The sequence below is a fragment of the Dipodomys spectabilis genome, unplaced genomic scaffold (assembly GCF_019054845.1).
Source record: "Dipodomys spectabilis isolate Male_0828 unplaced genomic scaffold, ASM1905484v1 ptg000208l, whole genome shotgun sequence".
Classification (NCBI taxonomy): domain Eukaryota; kingdom Metazoa; phylum Chordata; class Mammalia; order Rodentia; family Heteromyidae; genus Dipodomys; species Dipodomys spectabilis.
The window spans coordinates 147,802-167,481 of NW_024870885.1; the positions used below are offsets into that span (position 1 = coordinate 147,802).

Here is a 19,680-nt window from a genome sequence, read left to right on the forward strand (position 1 = left end):
TGAGGCGAAAAAGCAAATCCCTTAATTTATCCACAGATGAAAAGATTAAAAGGTCAGCAAATCAACTCCAGATCAGTGTAAGGCACTGTGCCAGGGGCCGAGGCTGGTCCAGGGTGCAGCCTCATGCTGGGGGCCAGGGGCGCCTGCCCCCCCACCGCACTACGTAAGTGTCGGGTCCTCGATGCCGTGGTCTGGGTTGCAGGTGAAGGCGATGGTGATGGCATAGCGCGTGCCCCAGCGCACCTTCTCCACGCGGTGGAGGTTCTCAGAGCCAGAGGTGAAGAAGGAGACCCGGCCTGGGAGAGGGAGGGAGGAGAAAGAGGTGACCCCCAGGCCCTCCAAGAACAGGGCAGCAACCACCAACAGGCCAGACAGGCCAGAACCGCTGCCCTAAGCAGCCAGTGCTTCTCACAGCTGCTTCCAGGGTGCTGGAAGACCGCACCCCTGCCAAGCTTCTGGTTCCAGGGACTCTGTTTATTGGCTTGAGCAGCTAACTGGCCCTGCTGGAGTTTTCTGTTTTGTTTTTGACCGTAATGGAGCTTGAACTCTGATCCTGGGCGCTGTCCCTCAGCTCTTCAGCTCAAGGCGAGCGCTCTGCCACTTGAGCCACAGCGCCACTTCCGGCTTTTTCTGTGTTTGTGGTGCTGAGGAATCGAACCCAGGGCCTCATGCATGTGAGGCAAGCGCTCTACCCCTGAGCCGTCTTCCCAGCCCCCTGCTTCTGGTTTTTGTTTTGTTTTGATGGTAAGCCTTGCTAGGTACTCCCCTCAGCCAGGACAACGCTTTAAGTAATGCTGAGATCCCAGAGGGCCTCTGCCTGCCTGGCTCCCAGATTCTGAGCTGAGTCCATTTCCCTCCCAAGGCTATGGCTGGAAGTGGCATCCCCGCCTTTTTTTGTTTTTGTTTTTTGTTGGCCATGGCTTGAACTCTGGGCCAGGTGCTGTCCCTCAGCTCTTCAGCTCAAGGCGAGCGCTCTACCACTTGAGCCACAGCGCCACTTCCTGTCTTCTGGTGGCTTATTGGAGATAAGAGTCTCACGAACTTTCCTGTCCAGGCTGGCTTTGAACCACAATCCTCAGAGTAGCTAGGATTACAGGCATGAGCCACCGGCACCTGGCCCTGCCTTTCATATTTGCAATTAAACCAAACCTTTGAAAAGGACAAAAAGTTCACCCCAACAAGTACCGCACACTAGGCATCAGCAGCCTAGGAACAGCAAAGCAGTGGTGCTATGCTTTTTCCTGAAAGAAAGAAACAGGAGACCCAGAGCAGCTCCAGGGAGACGGTCAGGCCTGGGACTCCTGCACCCACCCGGGCCGGCCAAGGCACTCTTTCCATGGAGATCTGGAGTCAACGCTTTCCATTTTGTGGTTTACAACATTTGTCCTTGATTTCTAGAGGTCAGAACTAGCAGCCCAGGCGCGGTCCAGCATGAGACCCGTCCACCGTGGCCTCACACTCCCGTGTGCCTGCACCGCCCACCCACCTGCCCTCCCGCTCTGTCCCCTCCACCCTCCGCCCAGACGACCTGGCATGGCTGCTTAATGGTGCAAAGGACAAAGGAGGGCCAGGGAGAGGCAGGAAGCCATCCGTCAGCAGGCCCTGAGGCCTCAGGTAAGGGGAGGTCACCTGCCCCTTCCACCTGGGCAGCAGCCAGGCCTGGGCCGTGCCCGGGCGAGCGCCCACCTCAGGGCGCAGGCCCCACCTCGCTAAGGAACAAGCCCGGATGGCCGTGCACCGACGCTGCACTGCGACATACAGGAAATGGCTTTGGGATGCCCCGGGCCCAGCGCCTCAGGAGGCTGAGACCGGAGGACGGCGGTTCAAGGCCGGCCCGGGCAGGGAAGTCCGTGAGACTCGGATCGCCAATGAACCACCAGAAAGCCGGAAGTGGCGCGGTGGCTGCGGCGGCAAGCGCAGGGGTTTACACTTCCCGCGAAAACGCTGAGTGGACTCGGGGTGAGCGCCGGACGGGGGTGGGGGGGTGGGGGGGGTGGTGAGGGCTGTGGGCGGGGCCTCCGCAGGGTTGTGGGCGGGGCTTGGCAGGCCCTGCCTTGGTAGAGCTGTGGGCGGGGCCTCGGTGGCGCTGTGGGCGGGGCCGCAGTGGGGCCGTGGGCGGGGCCCTGCTGCGTAAAGTCAGTCGGCACCCAGCCTGAGGCACCCAGCCTGACACGGCCCGCGCTCCGTCACGGACGCCACGCCCACAGCGGTGACACTGGCCTGGGCCTGCGGCAGGCGTGCGCGTGCACGCGTGGCGGTCACTGCGGTGGAGGTCACTGCGCCGGGCGAGGGCCACGCGCACGCGCACACAGCCCCGCAAGCCCTACCGGCCCTGGGTTCCACCGTCTTGTTGGCGCCGTCCTCCATGAACACGAAGCGCCCTCCTCCGAAGTCCTCCAGGTAGTCGGAGAGGTACAGCAGGGAGGTGTAGTCGAAGGAGCCGTAGGCCACCTGCGGCGACACGCCAGGCGGCCGTCACCCGGCGCCGCGGGCGGGGCCGGGCCAGGGGCGGCTGCGGGCGGGGGCGGCTGTGGGCGGCCGGGGGCGGCTGCGGGCGGGCGGGGGCGGCCGGGGGCGGCTGCGGGCGGGCGGGGGCGGCTGCGGGCGGGCGGGGGCGGCTGCGGGTGGGGGCGGCTGTGGGCGGGCGGGGGCGGCTGCGGGTGGGGGCGGCTGTGGGCGGCCGGGGGCGGCTGCGGGCGGGGGCGGCTGCGGGTGGGGGCGGCTGTGGGCGGGCGGGGGCAGCTGCGGGCGGGGGCGGCTGCGGGTGGGGGCGGCTGTGGGCGGCCGGGGGCGGCTGCGGGCGGGGGCGGCTGTGGGCGGCCGGGGGCGGCTGCGGGTGGGGGCGGCTGCGGGTGGGGGGCGGCTGCGGGCGGGGGCGGCTGCGGGCGGGGGCGGCTGTGGGCGGGGGCGGCTGCGGGTGGGGGCGGCTGCGGGCGGGGGCGGCTGCGGGTGGGGGCGGCTGTGGGCGGCCGGGGGCGGCTGCGGGCGGGGGCGGCTGCGGGCGGGGGCGGCTGCGGGTGGGGGCGGCTGCGGGCGGGGGCGGCTGCGGGTGGGGGCGGCTGCGGGCGGGGGCGGCTGCGGGTGGGGGCGGCTGTGGGCGGGCGGGGGCAGCTGCGGGCGGGGGCGGCTGCGGGCGGGCGGGGGCGGCTGCGGGCGGGGGCGGCTGCGGGTGGGGGCGGCTGTGGGCGGCCGGGGGCGGCTGCGGGCGGGGGCGGCTGTGGGCGGGGGCGGCTGCGGGCGGGGGCGGCTGCGGGTGGGGGCGGCTGCGGGTGGGGGCGGCTGCGGGCGGGGGCGGCTGCGGGTGGGGGCGGCTGTGGGCGGGCGGGGGCGGCTGCGGGCGGGGGCGGCTGCGGGCGGGCGGGGGCGGCTGCGGGTGGGGGCGGCTGTGGGCGGCCGGGGGCGGCTGCGGGCGGGGGCGGCTGTGGGCGGCCGGGGGCGGCTGCGGGTGGGGGGCGGCTGCGGGCGGCCGGGGGCGGCTGCGGGCGGGGGCGGCTGCGGGCGGGGGGCGGCTGCGGGCGGGGGCGGCTGTGGGCGGCCGGGGGCGGCTGCGGGCGGCCGGGGGGCAGCTGCGGCCGGGGGCGGCTGCGGGCGGGGCCGGGCCAGGGGCGGCTGCGGCCGGGGGCGGCTGCGGGCGGCCGGGGGCGGCTGCGGGCGGGCCCGGACCCCGGCGCCCGGGAGCGCCGTGTGTGTGCCGTGTGTGTGGAATGTGTGCGATGTGTGTGTGTGTGACGTGTGTGCGGTGTGTGATGTGTGTGTGGAATGTGTGTGACGTGTGTGGTGTGTCTGTGACGTGTGTGGTGTGTGTGACGTGTGTGGTGTGTCTGTGACGTGTGTGGTGTGTGTGGTGTGTGTGTGTGACGTGTGTGGTGTGTCTGTGACGTGTGTGGTATGTGTGTCTGTGACGTGTGTGGTGTGTGTGGTATGTGTGTGTGTGACGTGTGTGGTGTGTCTGTGACGTGTGTGGAATGTGTGGTGTGTGTGTGTGGTGTGTGTGACGTGCGACGTGTGTGTGGAATGTGTGTGGTGTGTGTGACGTGTGCGGTGTGTGTGGTGGAACGTGTGTGGTGTGTGTGACGTGTGTGGTGTGTCTGTGACGTGTGTGGTGTGTGTGGTATGTGTGTGTGTGACGTGTGTGGTGTGTCTGACGTGTGTGGTGTGTGTGTGTGTGTGACGTGTGTGGAATGTGTGGTGTGTGTGGTGTGTGTGACATGTGTGGTATGTCTGTGACGTGTGTGGTGTGTGTGGTGTGTGTCTGTGACGTGTGTGGAATGTGTGGTGTGTGTGACGTGTGTGGTATGTCTGTGACGTGTGGTGTGTGTGTGTGACGTGTGTGGTGTGTGTGACGTGTATGGAATGTGTGGTGTGTGTGTGTGTGGTGTGTGTGACGTGTGTGGTATGTCTGTGACGTGTGTGGTGTGTGGTGTGTGTGTGGTATGTCTGTGACGTGTGTGTGTGTGGTGTGTGTGACGTGTGTGGTATGTCTGTGACGTGTGGTGTGTGTGGTGTGTGTGTGTGACGTGTGTGGTGTGTGTGACGTGTATGGAGTGTGTGGTGTGTGTGTGTGTGGTGTGTGTGACGTGTGTGGTGTGTCTGTGACGTGTATGGAATGTGTGGTGTGTGGTGTGTGTGGTGTGTGTGTGGTGTGTGTGACGTGTGTGGTATGTCTGTGACGTGTGTGGTGTGTGTGTGGTGTGTGACGTGTGTGGAATGTGTGGTGTGTGGCATGTGTGGTGTGTGTAGTGTGTGGTGTGTGTGACATGTGTGGTGTGTGACTGTGGAATGTGTGGTGTGTGGCATGTGGGTTGTGTGCGTGGTGGAATGTGTGTGGTGTGTGTGTGGTATGTGTGTGTGTGGTGGAATGTGTGTGTTGTGTGTGATCCAGAATTCACCCTGAAAGACGTCAGAGCAGACTGCAGAGCTGGGGCCTCAGCAGGCCTTTACAGGGGGACCCCCTTCCCCGACCCTGCAGGGCCCAGCCCCCCTTTGCGCCCCCCTTGGGGCCCGGCCACCTTTGCACCCCCCCTGGGGCCCGGCCACCTTTGCACCCCCCCCGGGGCCCAGCCACCTTTGCGCTCCCCCCCAGGCCCGGCCACCTTTGCGCTCCCCCCCAGGCCCGGCCACCTTTGCGCTCCCCCCCCGGGGCCCGGCCACCTTTGTGCTCCCCCCTGGGGCCTGGCCCACCTTTGCACCCCCCCCCTGGGGCCTGGCCACCTTTGTGCCCCCCCCTGGGGCCTGGCCCACCTTTGCACCCCCCCCCCGGGGCCCGGCCACCTTTGCGCCCCCCCCCCTGGGGCCTGGCCCACCTTTGCACCCCCCCCTGGGGCCTGGCCCACCTTTGCACACCCCCCTGGGGCCCGGCCACCTTTGCACCCCCCCCTGGGGCCTGGCCCACCTTTGCACCCCCCCCCCCGGGGCCCGGCCACCTTTGCACCCCCCCCGGGGCCCGGCCACCTTTGCACCCCCCCCCCCCCGGGGCCCGGCCACCTTTGCACCCCCCCCCCCCGGGGCCCGGCCACCTTTGCGCCCCCCGGGGCCCGGCCACCTTTGCCCCCCCCCGGGGCCCGGCCACCTTTGCGCCCCCCCCCCCCGGGGCCCGGCCACCTTTGCACCCCCCCCCGGGGCCCGGCCACCTTTGCACCCCCCCCGGGGCCTGGCCACCTTTGCGCCCCCCCCGGGGCCCGGCCACCTTTGTGCCCCCCCCGGGGCCCGGCCACCTTTGCGCCCCCCCCGGGGCCCGGCCACCTTTGCGCCCCCCCCCCGGGGCCCGGCCACCTTTGCCCCCCCCCCGGGGCCCGGCCACCTTTGCGCCCCCCCCCCGGGGCCCGGCCACCTTTGCACCCCCCCCCCCCGGGGCCCGGCCACCTTTACGCCCCCCCCGGGGCCCGGCCACCTTTGCACCCCCCCCCCCCGGGGCCCGGCCACCTTTGCGCCCCCCCCGGGGCCCGGCCACCTTTGCGCCCCCCCCCCCCCCGGGGCCCGGCCACCTTTGCACCCCCCCAGGCCTGGCCCACCTTGTCCACATGTGCGTGCCAGTACTCATCGTGGGCCGTCCGGGGCGTCTGTGCTGTTGATGCGAGAGAAGAAGGTGGGCCTGGTGAGATGCAGCAAGGAGGCACTGACGCCAAAGGCATGGGCGATGGTGAGCTGGACCCTCCGCCGCAGGTCCCTGTGGAGCACAGGTGCCATCTGAGTGGCCGGGCCTCGGGGGACGCTTTGGTCCTGGACCCAGAGAGCAGAGGGCAGCAGAACGTGTCCCTAGACACCTGACACACAGCGTGTGCCCAGACATTTAGTTTTCAGCCACATGTTCTGGATCCAGAATCCACCCTGAAAGATGTCAGAGCAGACTGCAGGGCTGGGGCCACAGCAGGCCTTTGCAGGGGGACCCCTCCTTCCCCCCGCACGCGGGGCCCGGCCCCCCTGGTCCACACGCGTCAACCTTTGCGCACCCCCCCGTGGCCAGCTGTGGGGTGGCCACAGCCCCGGGGCCCCCAGGCCCCCAGCAGTGCTGGGGCCTCTTTGTGACCGGGGCAAGGCCCAGGAGCTGGGCAAGCTGAGGGCAGGTAGGACAGAGACCAGCGCCTGAGTGCTGATCCCTGCAGGGACAGCTGTGTGACCCGGTGTCTGGGGCGCCCAAGGAGAAGCTCAGCACCCCTCCCCACACACAGCTGCTACTGCTTCAAGAAGCTGGACAGAGCCAGGTCCACAGCACACCAGAAAGAAAATTCTCACAGGTTAGTGTGTCTCTAAAGGCAGCACACACAGCTAGCTGCCTGCGTGTGTGCCCCACACACCTGTGTACATGTAACACACGCACACAGCTGCCTGTGTGTGTGCCCCACACCGCTGTGTACATGTAACACACACACACAGCTGCCTGCGTGTGTGCCCCACACCGCTGTGTACATGTAACACGTACACAGCTGCCTGCGTGTGTGCCCACACACCTGTGTACCTGTAACACACACACACACAGCTGCCTGCGTGTGTGCCCACACACCTGTGTACATGTAACACACGCACACAGCTGCCTGTGTGTGTGCCCACACACCTGTGTACATGTAACACACACACACCTGCCTGCGTGTGTGCCCACACACCTGTGTACATGTAACATACACACACAGCTGCCTGCGTGTGTGCCCCACACACCTGTGTACCTGTAACACACACACACACAGCTGCCTGCGTGTGTGCCCACACACCTGTGTACATGTAACACACGCACACAGCTGCCTGTGTGTGTGCCCACACACCTGTGTAGATGTAACACACACACCTGCCTGCGTGTGCCCACACACCTGTGTACATGTAACACGCACACACAGCTGCCTGCGTGTGTGCCCACACACCTGTGTACATGTAACACACGCACACAGCTGCCTGTGTGTGTGCCCACACACCTGTGTAGATGTAACACACACACACCTGCCTGCGTGTGCCCACACACCTGTGTACATGTAACACACACACACAGCTGCCTGCGTGTGTGCCCCACACACCTGTGTATATGTAACACACATGCACACACACCTGCCTGTGTGTGCCCCACACACCTGTGTACATGTAACACGCACACACAGCTGCCTGTGTGTGTGCCCCACACACCTGTGTACATGTAACACATGCACACACACCTGCCCGTGTGTGCCCCACACACCTGTGTACATGTAACACGCACACACAGCTGCCTGCGTGTGTGCCCACACACCTGTGTACATGTAACACACGCACACAGCTGCCTGCGTGTGTGCCCCACACACCTGTGTACATGTAACACACGCACACAGCTGCCTGCGTGTGTGCCCCACACACCTGTGTACATGTAACACACGCACACAGCTGCCTGCGTGTGTGCCCCACACACCTGTGTACATGTAACACACGCACACAGCTGCCTGCGTGTGTGCCCCACACACCTGTGTACATGTAACACGCGCACACAGCTGCCTGCGTGTGTGCCCCACACACCTGTGTACATGTAACACACGCACACAGCTGCCTGCGTGTGTGCCCCACACACCTGTGTACATGTAACACACGCACACAGCTGCCTGCGTGTGTGCCCCACACACCTGTGTACATGTAACACACGCACACAGCTGCCTGCGTGTGTGCCCCACACACCTGTGTACATGTAACACATGCACACACGCCCGTGCACACAGACTGTATTGGAATCATAAGTCGCTGAAGCTGGCCTCTCAGTCCTCCTGCTCGCTTTCCTAGTGCTGTGATTACAGTCACACACCACCATGCCCAGCCTAATTAAACTACCAGACAGTCCTAAGAACTACACTTGTGAAGCGAGGGCATGGCTCACATGGTAGAACACTTGCCTGACAAGTACAAGGCCCTGAGTTCAGACTCCCTTGCTGCCAAATAAAGAGGGAGATGACTGTGCTGGACCTTGCCCGACAGTCCTGGGCGTCTGGTGGGTCTCCCCCACGATGGCTGCCGAGTCCACAGGAGCAGAGCACAGCCCTTCCACCTGTGGCTCTCCTTGGCTCACAGGTGCGCCAGCACTGCAAGCCATCCACGGTCCTCACTCGGTCGTCACGGAGACACACAGCGTTCTGACCCACCAGTGCGGTGACTGGTGAGTGCAGAGGACGGGGGCCAGGCAGCCACGCTGCGACAGTCAAGCTCTGCTCTCCACTAGAAAACAGCGCCACCTACCTTCCGTCCATGCTCATTTTGTCTCAGCAACCGTGGGACTTAGCATTGTCAAAACATGACCCCACCCTGTCCCCTTACTTGTACATGTGTTCACAGTGGGCGCAAGGGATAAAATGAACCCAAGCGCCAGCAGCAGAGCAGGCCCTGGAGACAGCAGTGGGCTGGGTCCTAAGCCAAGCCATGCATGTGGAGCCGAGTGCAAGGGGGGACTCCAGACAGCACCCCACACCACAGACAGCAGCACCCCACACCACAGACAGCCCCCCACACCACAGACAGCCCCCCACACCACAGAGAGCCCCCACACCACAGATAGCCCCCCACACCACAGACAGCCCCCCACACCACACCACAGACAGCCCCCACACCACACCACAGACAGCCCCCACACCACACCACAGACAGCCCCCACACCACAGACAGCCCTCCACACCATACCACAGACAGCCCCCACACCACACCACAGACAGCCCCCCACACCACACCACAGACAGCCCCCACACCACAGACAGCCCCCACACCATACCACAGACAGCCCCCCACACCACACCACAGACAGCCCCCCACAGCACACCACAGACAGCACCCACACCACAGACAGCCCCCACACCACACCACAGACAGCCCCCACACCACAGACAGCCCCCACACCACAGACAGCCCTCCACACCACAGACAGCCCTCCACACCACACCACAGACAGCCCCCACACCACACCACAGACAGCCCCCCACACCACACCACAGACAGCCCCCCACACCACACCACAGACAGCCCCCCACAGCACACCACAGACAGCACCCACACCACAGACAGCCCCCACACCACACCACAGACAGCCCCCACACCACAGACAGACCCCACACCACAGACAACCCCCCACACCATACCACAGACAGCCCCCCACACCACACCACAGACAGCCCCCACACCACAGACAGCCCCCACACTATACCACAGACAGCCCCCCACACCACAGACAGCCCTCCACACCACACCACAGACAGCCCCCACACCACAGACAGCCCCCCACACCATACCACAGACAGCCCCCCACACCACAGACAGCCCCCACACCACACCACAGACAGCCCCCACACCACACCACAGACAGCCCCCACACCACACCACAGACAGCCCCCACACCACAGACAGCCCCCACACCACACCACAGACAGCCCCCCACACCACACCACAGACAGCCCCCCACACCACAGACAGCCCCCCACACCACACCACAGAGAGCCCCCCACACCACAGACAGCACCCCACACCACAGACAGCCCCCCACACCACAGACAGCCCCCACACCACACCACAGACAGCCCCCACACCACAGACAGCCCCCCACACTATACCACAGACAGCCCCCACACCACACCACAGACAGCCCCCACACCACAGACAGCCCCCCACACCACACCACAGACAGCCCCCACACCACACCACAGACAGCCCCCACACCACACCACAGACAGCCCCCCACACCACAGACAGCCCCCACACCACAGACAGCCCCCCACACCACACCACAGACAGCCCCCACACCACACCACAGACAGCCCCCCACACCACAGACAGCCCCCACACCACAGACAGCCCCCCACACCACACCACAGACAGCCCCCACACCACACCACAGACAGCCCCCACACCACAGACAGCCCCCACACCACAGACAGCCCCCACACCACACCACAGACAGCCCCCCACACCACACCACAGACAGCCCCCACACCACACCACAGACAGCCCCCACACCACAGACAGCCCCCACACCACACCACAGACAGCCCCCACACCACACCACAGACAGCCCCCCACACCACACCACAGACAGCCCCCCACACCACAGACAGCCCCCACACCACAGACAGCCCCCACACTATACCACAGACAGCCCCCACACCACACCACAGACAGCCCCCACACCACAGACAGCCCCCCACACCACAGACAGCCCCCCACACCACAGACAGCCCCCCACACCACACCACAGAGAGCCCCCCCCACCACAGACAGCCCCCCACACCACAGACAGCCCCCACACCACAGACAGCCCCCCACACCACACCACAGACAGCACCCACACCACAGACAGCACCCACACCACACCACAGACAGCCCCCCACACCACACCACAGACAGCCCCCACACCACAGACAGCCCCCCACACCACAGACAGCCCCCACACCACAGACAGCCCCCCACACCACAGACAGCCCCCACACCACAGAGAGCCCCCACACCACACCACAGACAGCCCCCCACACCACACCACAGACAGCCCCCACACCACACCACAGACAGCCCCCACACCACAGACAGCCCCCACACCACAGACAGCCCCCACACCACAGACAGCCCCCACACCACAGACAGCCCCCCACACCACACCACAGACAGCCCCCACACCACACCACAGACAGCCCCCACACTATACCACAGACAGCCCCCCACACCACAGACAGCCCTCCACACCACACCACAGACAGCCCCCACACCACAGACAGCCCCCCACACCATACCACAGACAGCCCCCCACACCACAGACAGCCCCCACACCACACCACAGACAGCCCCCACACCACACCACAGACAGCCCCCACACCACACCACAGACAGCCCCCACACCACACCACAGACAGCCCCCCACACCACACCACAGACAGCCCCCCACACCACACCACAGACAGCCCCCACACCACAGACAGCCCCCACACCACAGACAGCCCCCACACCACACCACAGACAGCCCCCCACACCACACCACAGACAGCCCCCCACACCACAGACAGCCCCCCACACCACACCACAGAGAGCCCCCCACACCACAGACAGCACCCCACACCACAGACAGCCCCCCACACCACAGACAGCCCCCCACACCACACCACAGACAGCCCCCACACCACACCACAGACAGCCCCCCACACCACAGACAGCCCCCCACACCACAGACAGCCCCCCACACCACACCACAGACAGCCCCCCACACCACAGACAGCCCCCACACCACAGACAGCCCCCCACACCACACCACAGACAGCCCCCCACACCACAGACAGCCCCCACACCACAGACAGCCCCCCACACCACAGACAGCCCCCACACCACAGACAGCCCCCACACCACAGACAGCCCCCACACCACAGACAGCCCCCACACCACAGACAGCCCCCCACACCACAGACAGCCCCCCACACCACACCACCGACAGCCCCCACACCACAGACAGCCCCCCACACCACACCACCGACAGCCCCCACACCACAGACAGCACCCCACACCACACCACAGACAGCCCCCACACCACACCACAGACAGCCCCCACACCACACCACAGACAGCCCCCACACCACACCACAGACAGCCCCCCACACCACACCACAGAGAGCCCCCCACACCACAGACAGCCCCCACACCACAGACAGCCCCCCACACCACAGACAGCAGCACCCCACACCACAGACAGCCCCCACACCACACCACAGACAGCAGCCCACACCACACCACAGACAGCCCCCCACACCACAGACAGCCCCCCACACCACAGACAGCAGCACCCCACACCACAGACAGCCCCCACACCACAGACAGCCCCCCACACCACACCACAGACAGCCCCCCACACCACACCACAGACAGCCCCCCACACCACACCACAGACAGCCCCCCACACCACAGACAGCAGCACCCCACACCACAGACAGCCCCCACACCACAGACAGCCCCCCAGTGGCAGAGGCCAGCAGCACCACTCCCTCTCTTCCTCCTTACCGATATAATTGGAAGTCTTCTTCAGAGAAGATACTTTGTACTTTGTCCCCAAAGTATCTGTGAAAAAACAAGGCGCACCAGCGGAGGTGATGGTTTACTGGTCTCTCCTCAAGCTAACCAGCAAGTCCCTGGACACCAACCTGTCCTCACCAACTCAGAGAGTTTCCTCAAGAAGAGGCAGGGAGGGAGGGAGGGAGAGAGGAACAGGAGGAAGAGAGAGAAGGAGGGAAGGAAGGAAGAAGGGAGAGAGGGAGGGAATTCACAGCTGATGCCCTCGGGCCTACCTCCCCTCCTGTTCCCCCCACCCCTCCGCCCAGGCAGGCCACTGTTTCCTGGGAAGCCCCGTGTAGGCTGCAGACTCCTCTAAAGCTTGGGGAACACAGTCTGGCTCCTTCCTGACGAGTTTGTCCCTGACTAGGAGCCCAGAGGAGGGCCCGGCCGGTGGCTCAAAAGCTCTGTGTCCCAGACCATGCTGCCGTGGCCCCTGCACCCCAGCTTCTTACCGGTACAGATTCACAAAGTGCTTCCCAAAAGACAGAGCCCCTGAGTGCAAGTCCAGGATGGATGCCTGGAAAAGATGTTTGTCAGGGAAGAGAGTGGGTGATGGTCACTTTAAAATTTAGCCACCACCATAAAATGCCTCCCAACACTGGGCGAGCGTGGTGCACAGGGCTGTCTGAGCAGACACGTCTGCCCTTGGCCTTTGGCCGGAGGCCCGGGAGTACCCCCGGAACGGAAGGCCCTCCTCTTCCCCAGGCCCCATGGAGCTGAAGCTGTGTGGTGTGCAGGGAGACCACCCCACATCTGAGATCATAGATAGTCCCTTTATGTTGTTGTTGGCTGCGGGGCCTGAACTCTGGGCCTAGGCGCTGTCCCTCAGCTCTTCAGTTCAAGCCTGGAGCTCTACCACTTGAGCCACAGCACCTGAGCATCCCAAGTAGCTGGGATTGCAGGCGTGAGCCCCGGCGCTCAGCAGATCATAGATGTTCTTCACCCCAACCCCTTGCACCCCTCTGTGACCCTGTCCCTAACTTCCTGGCTCCTGCAGTCTGCTTTGTCCGCTTCTGTCTCTCAGACAGCTGCAGCTCCACAGACTGGAGGCTCCCCGTGACCCTTACCAGCTCCCTCCTTCCCCCATCCTGCAGTGTCTAAAATGCCCGTGGGACGGGAAGCCAGGCAGGCTGAGATGCCCCAAGGAAGTGTCTGAGGGCCCTGGGCCGTGGCAGGGACAGTGGCTGTGGCCAGGCCGAGACAGCAAAGAGGCACAGGTGCCCTCGAGGACCCTGACCCTCCAGAGAGCGCCAAGTTAGAATGTACAAAAAACCAATGGCAGTAGCCGGGCGCTGGCACTCACGCCTGTCAGCCCAGCCACTCAGGAGGCTGAGATCTGAGGATCAAGGTTCAAAGCCAGCCCGGGCAGGTAAGTCCAAGAAGCTCTTATTTCCAATAAACCACTCAGAAAACTGGAAGTAGTGCAGTGGCTCAAGTGGTAGAGTGCGTGGTAGAGCGCTGGCCTTGAGCTGAAGAGCTGAGGGACAGCACCCAGGCCCAGAGTTCAAGACCCACGACCGACCAAAAAAAGAAAAGAAAAAAAAAAAAACCCTGGGGGCAGGAGCCCCCACACTCACCCCTCCGTCAGATCCTCCCAGGGAGAGCCCCTTCTCCGCCACACTGCAGGGAAAACAGACCCTCAATCAGGACAGCAAACAGAATCCAGTAGCAAGGTAAATCCAGGCCGATTTTAGTGTTAACATTCACGATGAAAACAAAAATGACCAAAGCTTCAACTTTCAGAGCTAAGTGAGGGTACAAGATGGTGGTGTGTGTGTCCCCCCTCCCCGCCCCTCCCCGCCGGGCTCAGGGACAGCAGGCTCCCTTCCTGACATTAAGGTGGATAGAGGGCCGGGTGCTCAGGAGGCTCACAGACGGGCAGAGTCGGGGTGAGTGCTGGGGAGGAGTGCAGCCTGGGCAGGCTTCGCACGTGTGGCGTGAGGACAGTCAAGGCCACATGCGCTCTGAGCCTGATGGCCGGCCAGACAATCCTGCAAGACCTTGCTGTCAAGGTCTCAACGAGGGCTGGGAAGGTGGCTCAGTGGTAGCGCGCTTGCCTTGCATGCCTGAGGCCCTGGGTTCGATTCCTCAGCACCACATAAACAAAAAGAAAAAAGCCAGAAGTGGCACTGTGGCTCAAGTGGTAGAGCGCTAGCCTTGAGCTGAAGAGCTGAGGGACAGCGCCCAGGCCCAGAGTTCAGGCCCCACGACCGGACCAAAAAAAAAAAAAAGGAAAAGAAAAAAAGACCTCAACGAGGAAAACTGGGCGCCCAGAGCTTTCATGCGGCTGTGGAGGGCCTTGTGAGGCCGGCCGGCAGCCAGGGCCCAGGGTTCAGAGCAGATGCTGAATTATTGTCTAATGACTTTCTGCCTCAGCAGGAAAGTGGGGGTCCCTCAAGGGCTCGGGTGAATCCTTGGGAAGGAGGCCAGGCTGCTGGAACATTCCCTCAGCAATGACATCACCGCAGGCCAGGGCCTCTCCTCCAGGTGAGCAGAAAGCCTGAGCTCTGTCCTCGAGAGCCCGTGACACAATTCCGCGAAATACCTGGGAATGACTAACGCTGTCCCCTGCCCAGCCCCGTTTTCCCAGGTACCTGCGGATGCGCTCTGCCTCCTCCCTGGAGATGGCCACGTCAGTGATGCCTCTGCCACACTTCCTGGGGGTGCAGCCTGCGGGCGACGGCAGCGGGGACCGTGACCTCCACAGCCCGCCTCTCGGGACCTCGGGTGTGGGGGTGTGGCCTGGCCAGCATGCCCGGCAGATCGTGGGCCACAGCTTCCCAGAGGGGCCGTGGCCCGTGCCCATGCGGGGTGCTCATCCCCCTTACGCACCCCAGGTTTCAAGCAGCTGCTCCGTGGCTGGGCTGACCCCAGACTGGGAACCCCAGAGCCCTCGTGTGGCACCTTTGAGCACTTAGAACAGGGTCTCCCTACCCAGTGCGGACACCTGAGGGTTGATTCACCAGGCAGAACTGACATTTTTTTTCTTTTTAATTTTGCTGGTCCTGGGGCTTGAACTCTGGATGGACTTTCCTGTTTGGGCTGGCTTCAAACCATGATCCTCAGATCTCAGCCTCCTGAGCAGCTAGAATTACAGGCGTGAGGCACCAACGCCGGGCCTCACAGCATTGTTGACTGAGTGCTGGCCACTACTCTAAGCACTTATAGATACTCATCCAAAAGCCCTCCTTACCAGCCAGGCTCTTCTTGGCTGGTTTGGGGGGAGGGAGGTATTACACAAGCCAGCTGTGTTTTTGTGGTGCTGGTCCTGGGTTTGAACTCAAGGCCTGAGCTTTTTGTGTTCAAGGCTGGCATGCTACCACTGTAGCCACAGCTCCAACGGTGTGCTTAGTAATGGAGCACTTACCCAGCAGGCCCTAGGGCTGGGCTATATCCCCAGTGTTGCAAAATCAAAACAAAACATGCTCCCAAATAACTCACGGGCTAAAAAATAATGAGGCTGGTGGCTCACCCAGCTGTCATCCTAGCTACTCAGGAGGCTGAGATCTGAGGATCACAGTTTGAAGCCAGCTCAGGCAGGAAAGTCCATGAGATCCATCTCCGATGAACCAAAATGCTGCAAGTGGAGCTGTGGTTCAAGTGGTAGAGCACCAAAAAGCATGGGGATGGATGTGGAGTGCTGTCCAGGCAAGGCTTGCGCTGCGGTCAGGGAGAGGCTGGTCTGCAGGCACAGTCTCCAGGTCCTCTCCCCGGGAGCTGAGTCCGGGGCCGGCCCCCATTGCCATGGGGCGGGTTCCTGTCACCACACATTCCCACACAGTCACCACACCCCTCCAGTTCTGTCACGTCTCGGTGGGACTACCACTGGACGCCACCCTACCTGACGGTTACCAGGCTGGCCCTGAACACTGCAGGCCCAGCCCATGTGGGCTGCTCGCCTGGGGAGGGGAAAGGTCAAGCACGCCACCCCCACACCCCCGCACAGCAACCTTCAGCCCAACCCCCACCTGCAGCAAAAAGCAATGTCACATTCCGCCTGCCTGCTCCCCGCCTCGGGCCACCGCGCGGACCTGAGACCGTACCTTCGAACCTTCGGTGGCTATCGTAGTCATCGGAGCAGGGCACCTCGGTGAACCTTCCTGTCAGGACTTCACCACGGTGGGCCAGGACCTCGGCAACACTGTCGTCCGTCCCCAGATGGCTGCAGAGCAGAAGCCCGGCCAGTGCCAGGCCGGTGCCCAGGCCCAGGGCCTTCAGCCAAGGCTTCCGCACCTCCCCAGGCACCCGGTCCTTCCTGGTGCTGAGAAGAGAAGGCAGCCGCCATCAGCAGGGCTCAGCGGCCAGGGCTGAGTGCTGATGAAGACAAAGGACAGAGAAGCCCATTGCGCTCATGCTGACCTCGGGTAGGACAGGGCCTCCCACGCTCGGAGCCGCCGTGGGCACCCACCGGGGGGACAGGCCAAGAAGCGGGGGGGGGGGGGGGAGAAATGGGAGCATCGGCTTCCCCACCGCCAGCCTCGTCAGGCCCCCAGACCCCCTCCTCCGTGGAGTGGCCCCATTCTGCGTAGCCAGCAACGGGATGAGGATGAGCTGAGCGTGTGGACTCCAGGCCCCGTGCAGAGCTGATGGGATGTGCATCTCTATTCCCACTGCCTCCATTCACGCGAGTCTATGTGTGAGTCCCTGTGTGTGTGTGCAAGACTGTGCATGTGAGTCTATGTGCATGTCCCTGTGTGTGTGTCTGTGTCTATGTGCATGTCCTGTGTGTGTGTGTGTGAGTCTATGTGCATGTCCTGTGTGTGTGTGTGTGAGTCTATGTGCATGTCCTGTGTGTGTGTGTGAGTCTATGTGCATGTCCTGTGTGTGTGCATGTGAGTCTATGTGCATGTCCTGTGTGTGTGTGTGTCTATGTGCATGTCCTGTGTGTGTGCATGTGAGTCTATGTGCATGTCCTGTGTGTGTGTGTCTATGTGCATGTCCTGTGTGTGTGTGTGTGAGTCTATGTGCTTGTCCTGTGTGTGTGTGTGAGTCTATGTGGATGTCCTGTGTGTGTGTGTGTGAGTCTATGTGCATGTCCTGTGTGTGCATGTGAGTCTATGTGCATGTCCTGTGTGTGTGTGCGTGTGTGTCTATGTGCATGTCCTGTGTGTGAGTCTATGTGCATGTCCTGTGTGTGTGTGTGTCTATGTGCATGTCCTGTGTGTGTGTGTGTGTCTATGTGCATGTTCTGTGTGTGTGTGTGTGTGTCTATGTGCATGTCCTGTGTGTGTGTGAGTCTATGCGCATGTCCTGTGTGTGTGAGTCTATGTGCATGTCCTGTGTGTGTGTGTGTGCATGTGAGTCTATGTGCATGTCCTGTGTGTGTGTGAGTCTATGTGCATGTCCTGTGTGTGTGCGTGAGTCTATGTGCATGTCCTGTGTGTGTGTGTGTGAGTCTATGTGCATGTCCTGTGTGTGTGTGTGTCTATGTGCATGTCCTGTGTGTGTGCGTGTGAGTCTATGTGCATGTCCTGTGTGTGTGCGTGTGAGTCTATGTGCATGTCCTGTGTGTGTGCGTGTGAGTCTATGTGCATGTCCTGTGTGTGTGTGAGTCTATGTGCATGTCCTGTGTGTGTGTGTGTCTATGTGCATGTCCTGTGTGTGTGTGTGTGTGAGTCTATGTGCTTGTCCTGCGTGTGTGTGAGTCTATGTGCATGTCCTGTGTGTGTGTGTGTGAGTCTATGTGCATGTCCTGTGTGTGCATGTGAGTCTATGTGCATGTCCTGTGTGTGTGTGCGTGTGTGTCTATGTGCATGTCCTGTGTGTGTGTCTATGTGCATGTCCTGTGTGTGTGTGTGTCTATGTGCATGTCCTGTGTGTGTGTCTATGTGCATGTTCTGTGTGTGTGTGTCTATGTGCATGTCCTGTGTGTGTGTGTGAGTCTATGTGCATGTCCTGTGTGTGTGAGTCTATGTGCATGGCCTGTGTGTGTGTGTGTGCATGTGAGTCTATGTGCATGTCCTGTGTGTGTGTGAGTCTATGTGCATGTCCTGTGTGTGTGCGTGAGTCTATGTGCATGTCCTGTGTGTGTGTGTGTGAGTCTATGTGCATGTCCTGTGTGTGTGTGTGTCTATGTGCATGTCCTGTGTGTGTGCGTGTGAGTCTATGTGCATGTCCTGTGTGTGTGCGTGTGAGTCTATGTGCATGTCCTGTGTGTGTGCGTGTGAGTCTATGTGCATGTCCTGTGTGTGTGTGTGAGTCTATGTGCATGTCCTGTGTGTGTGTGTCTATGTGCATGTCCTGTGTGTGTGTGAGTCTATGTGCATGTCCTGTGTGTGTGTGTGAGTCTATGTGCATGTCCTGTGTGTGAGTCTATGTGCATGTCCTGTGTGTGTGTGTGTCTATGTGCATGTCCTGTGTGTGTGTGCATGTGAGTCTATGTGCATGTCCTGTGTGTGTGTGAGTCTATGTGCATGTCCTGTGTGTGCGTGTGAGTCTATGTGCATGTCCTGTGTGTGTGTGTGTGTGTATGTGCATGTCCTGTGTGTGTGCGTGTGAGTCTATGTGCATGTCCTGTGTGTGTGTGTGAGTCTATGTGCATGTCCTGTGTGTGTGAGTCTATGTGCATGTCCTGTGTGTGTGTGTGTGTGTCTATGTGCATGTCCTGTGTGTGAGTCTATGTGCATGTCCTGTGTGTGTGTGTCTATGTGCATGTCCTGTGTGTGTGTGCATGTGAGTCTATGTGCATGTCCTGTGTGTGTGTGTCTATGTGCATGTTCTGTATGTGTGTGTGTGTGTGTGTGTCTATGTGGATGTCCTGTGTGTGAGTCTATGTGCATGTCCTGTGTGTGTGTGTGTGTGTCTATGTGCATGTCCTGTGTGTGTGTGTGCATGTGAGTCTATGTGCATGTCCTGTGTGTGTGTGTGTGTGAGTCTATGTGCATGTCCTGTGTGTGCGTGTGAGTCTATGTGCATGTCCTGTGTGTGTGTGTGAGTCTATGTGCATGTCCTTTGTGTGTGTGTGTGTCTATGTGGATGTCCTGTGTGTGTGTGTGTGAGTCTATGTGCATGTCCTGTGTGTGCGTGTGAGTCTATGTGCATGTCCTGTGTGTGTGTCTATGTGCATGTCCTGTGTGTGTGTGTGAGTCTATGTGCATGTCCTGTGTGTGTGTGTGAGTCTATGTGCATGTCCTGTGTGTGTGTGAGTCTATGTGCATGTCCTGTGTGTGT

The 19,680-nt window shown here is 62.0% G+C and overlaps 2 protein-coding genes across 3 annotated transcripts in view; one reads left to right on the forward strand and one right to left on the reverse strand.

The window, feature by feature from the left end:
• Ogfod3 (2-oxoglutarate and iron dependent oxygenase domain containing 3) overlaps positions 1–19,680 on the reverse strand; it is a 21,556-nt gene continuing 1,876 nt past the window's right edge. Inside the window, 9 exon segments of the mRNA XM_042696574.1 lie at positions 1–296; positions 2,328–2,451; positions 6,012–6,053; positions 6,055–6,166; positions 12,460–12,516; positions 12,963–13,027; positions 14,088–14,130; positions 15,105–15,180; positions 16,554–16,771. Of these exon segments, the coding sequence (XP_042552508.1) occupies positions 160–296; positions 2,328–2,451; positions 6,012–6,053; positions 6,055–6,166; positions 12,460–12,516; positions 12,963–13,027; positions 14,088–14,130; positions 15,105–15,180; positions 16,554–16,771 (874 nt within the window). The 3' untranslated portion in view covers positions 1–159.
• Positions 17,040–19,680, forward strand: part of Hexd (hexosaminidase D) — a 22,530-nt gene continuing 19,889 nt past the window's right edge. Inside the window, exon 1 of one of the 2 annotated variants that reach the window (XM_042696568.1) lies at positions 17,040–17,146. In XM_042696568.1, coding sequence (XP_042552502.1) covers positions 17,102–17,146 — 45 coding nt within the window. In that variant the 5' untranslated portion in view covers positions 17,040–17,101. The remainder of the gene's footprint in view (positions 17,147–19,680) is intronic. The other variant, XM_042696567.1, reaches the window with a different exon arrangement.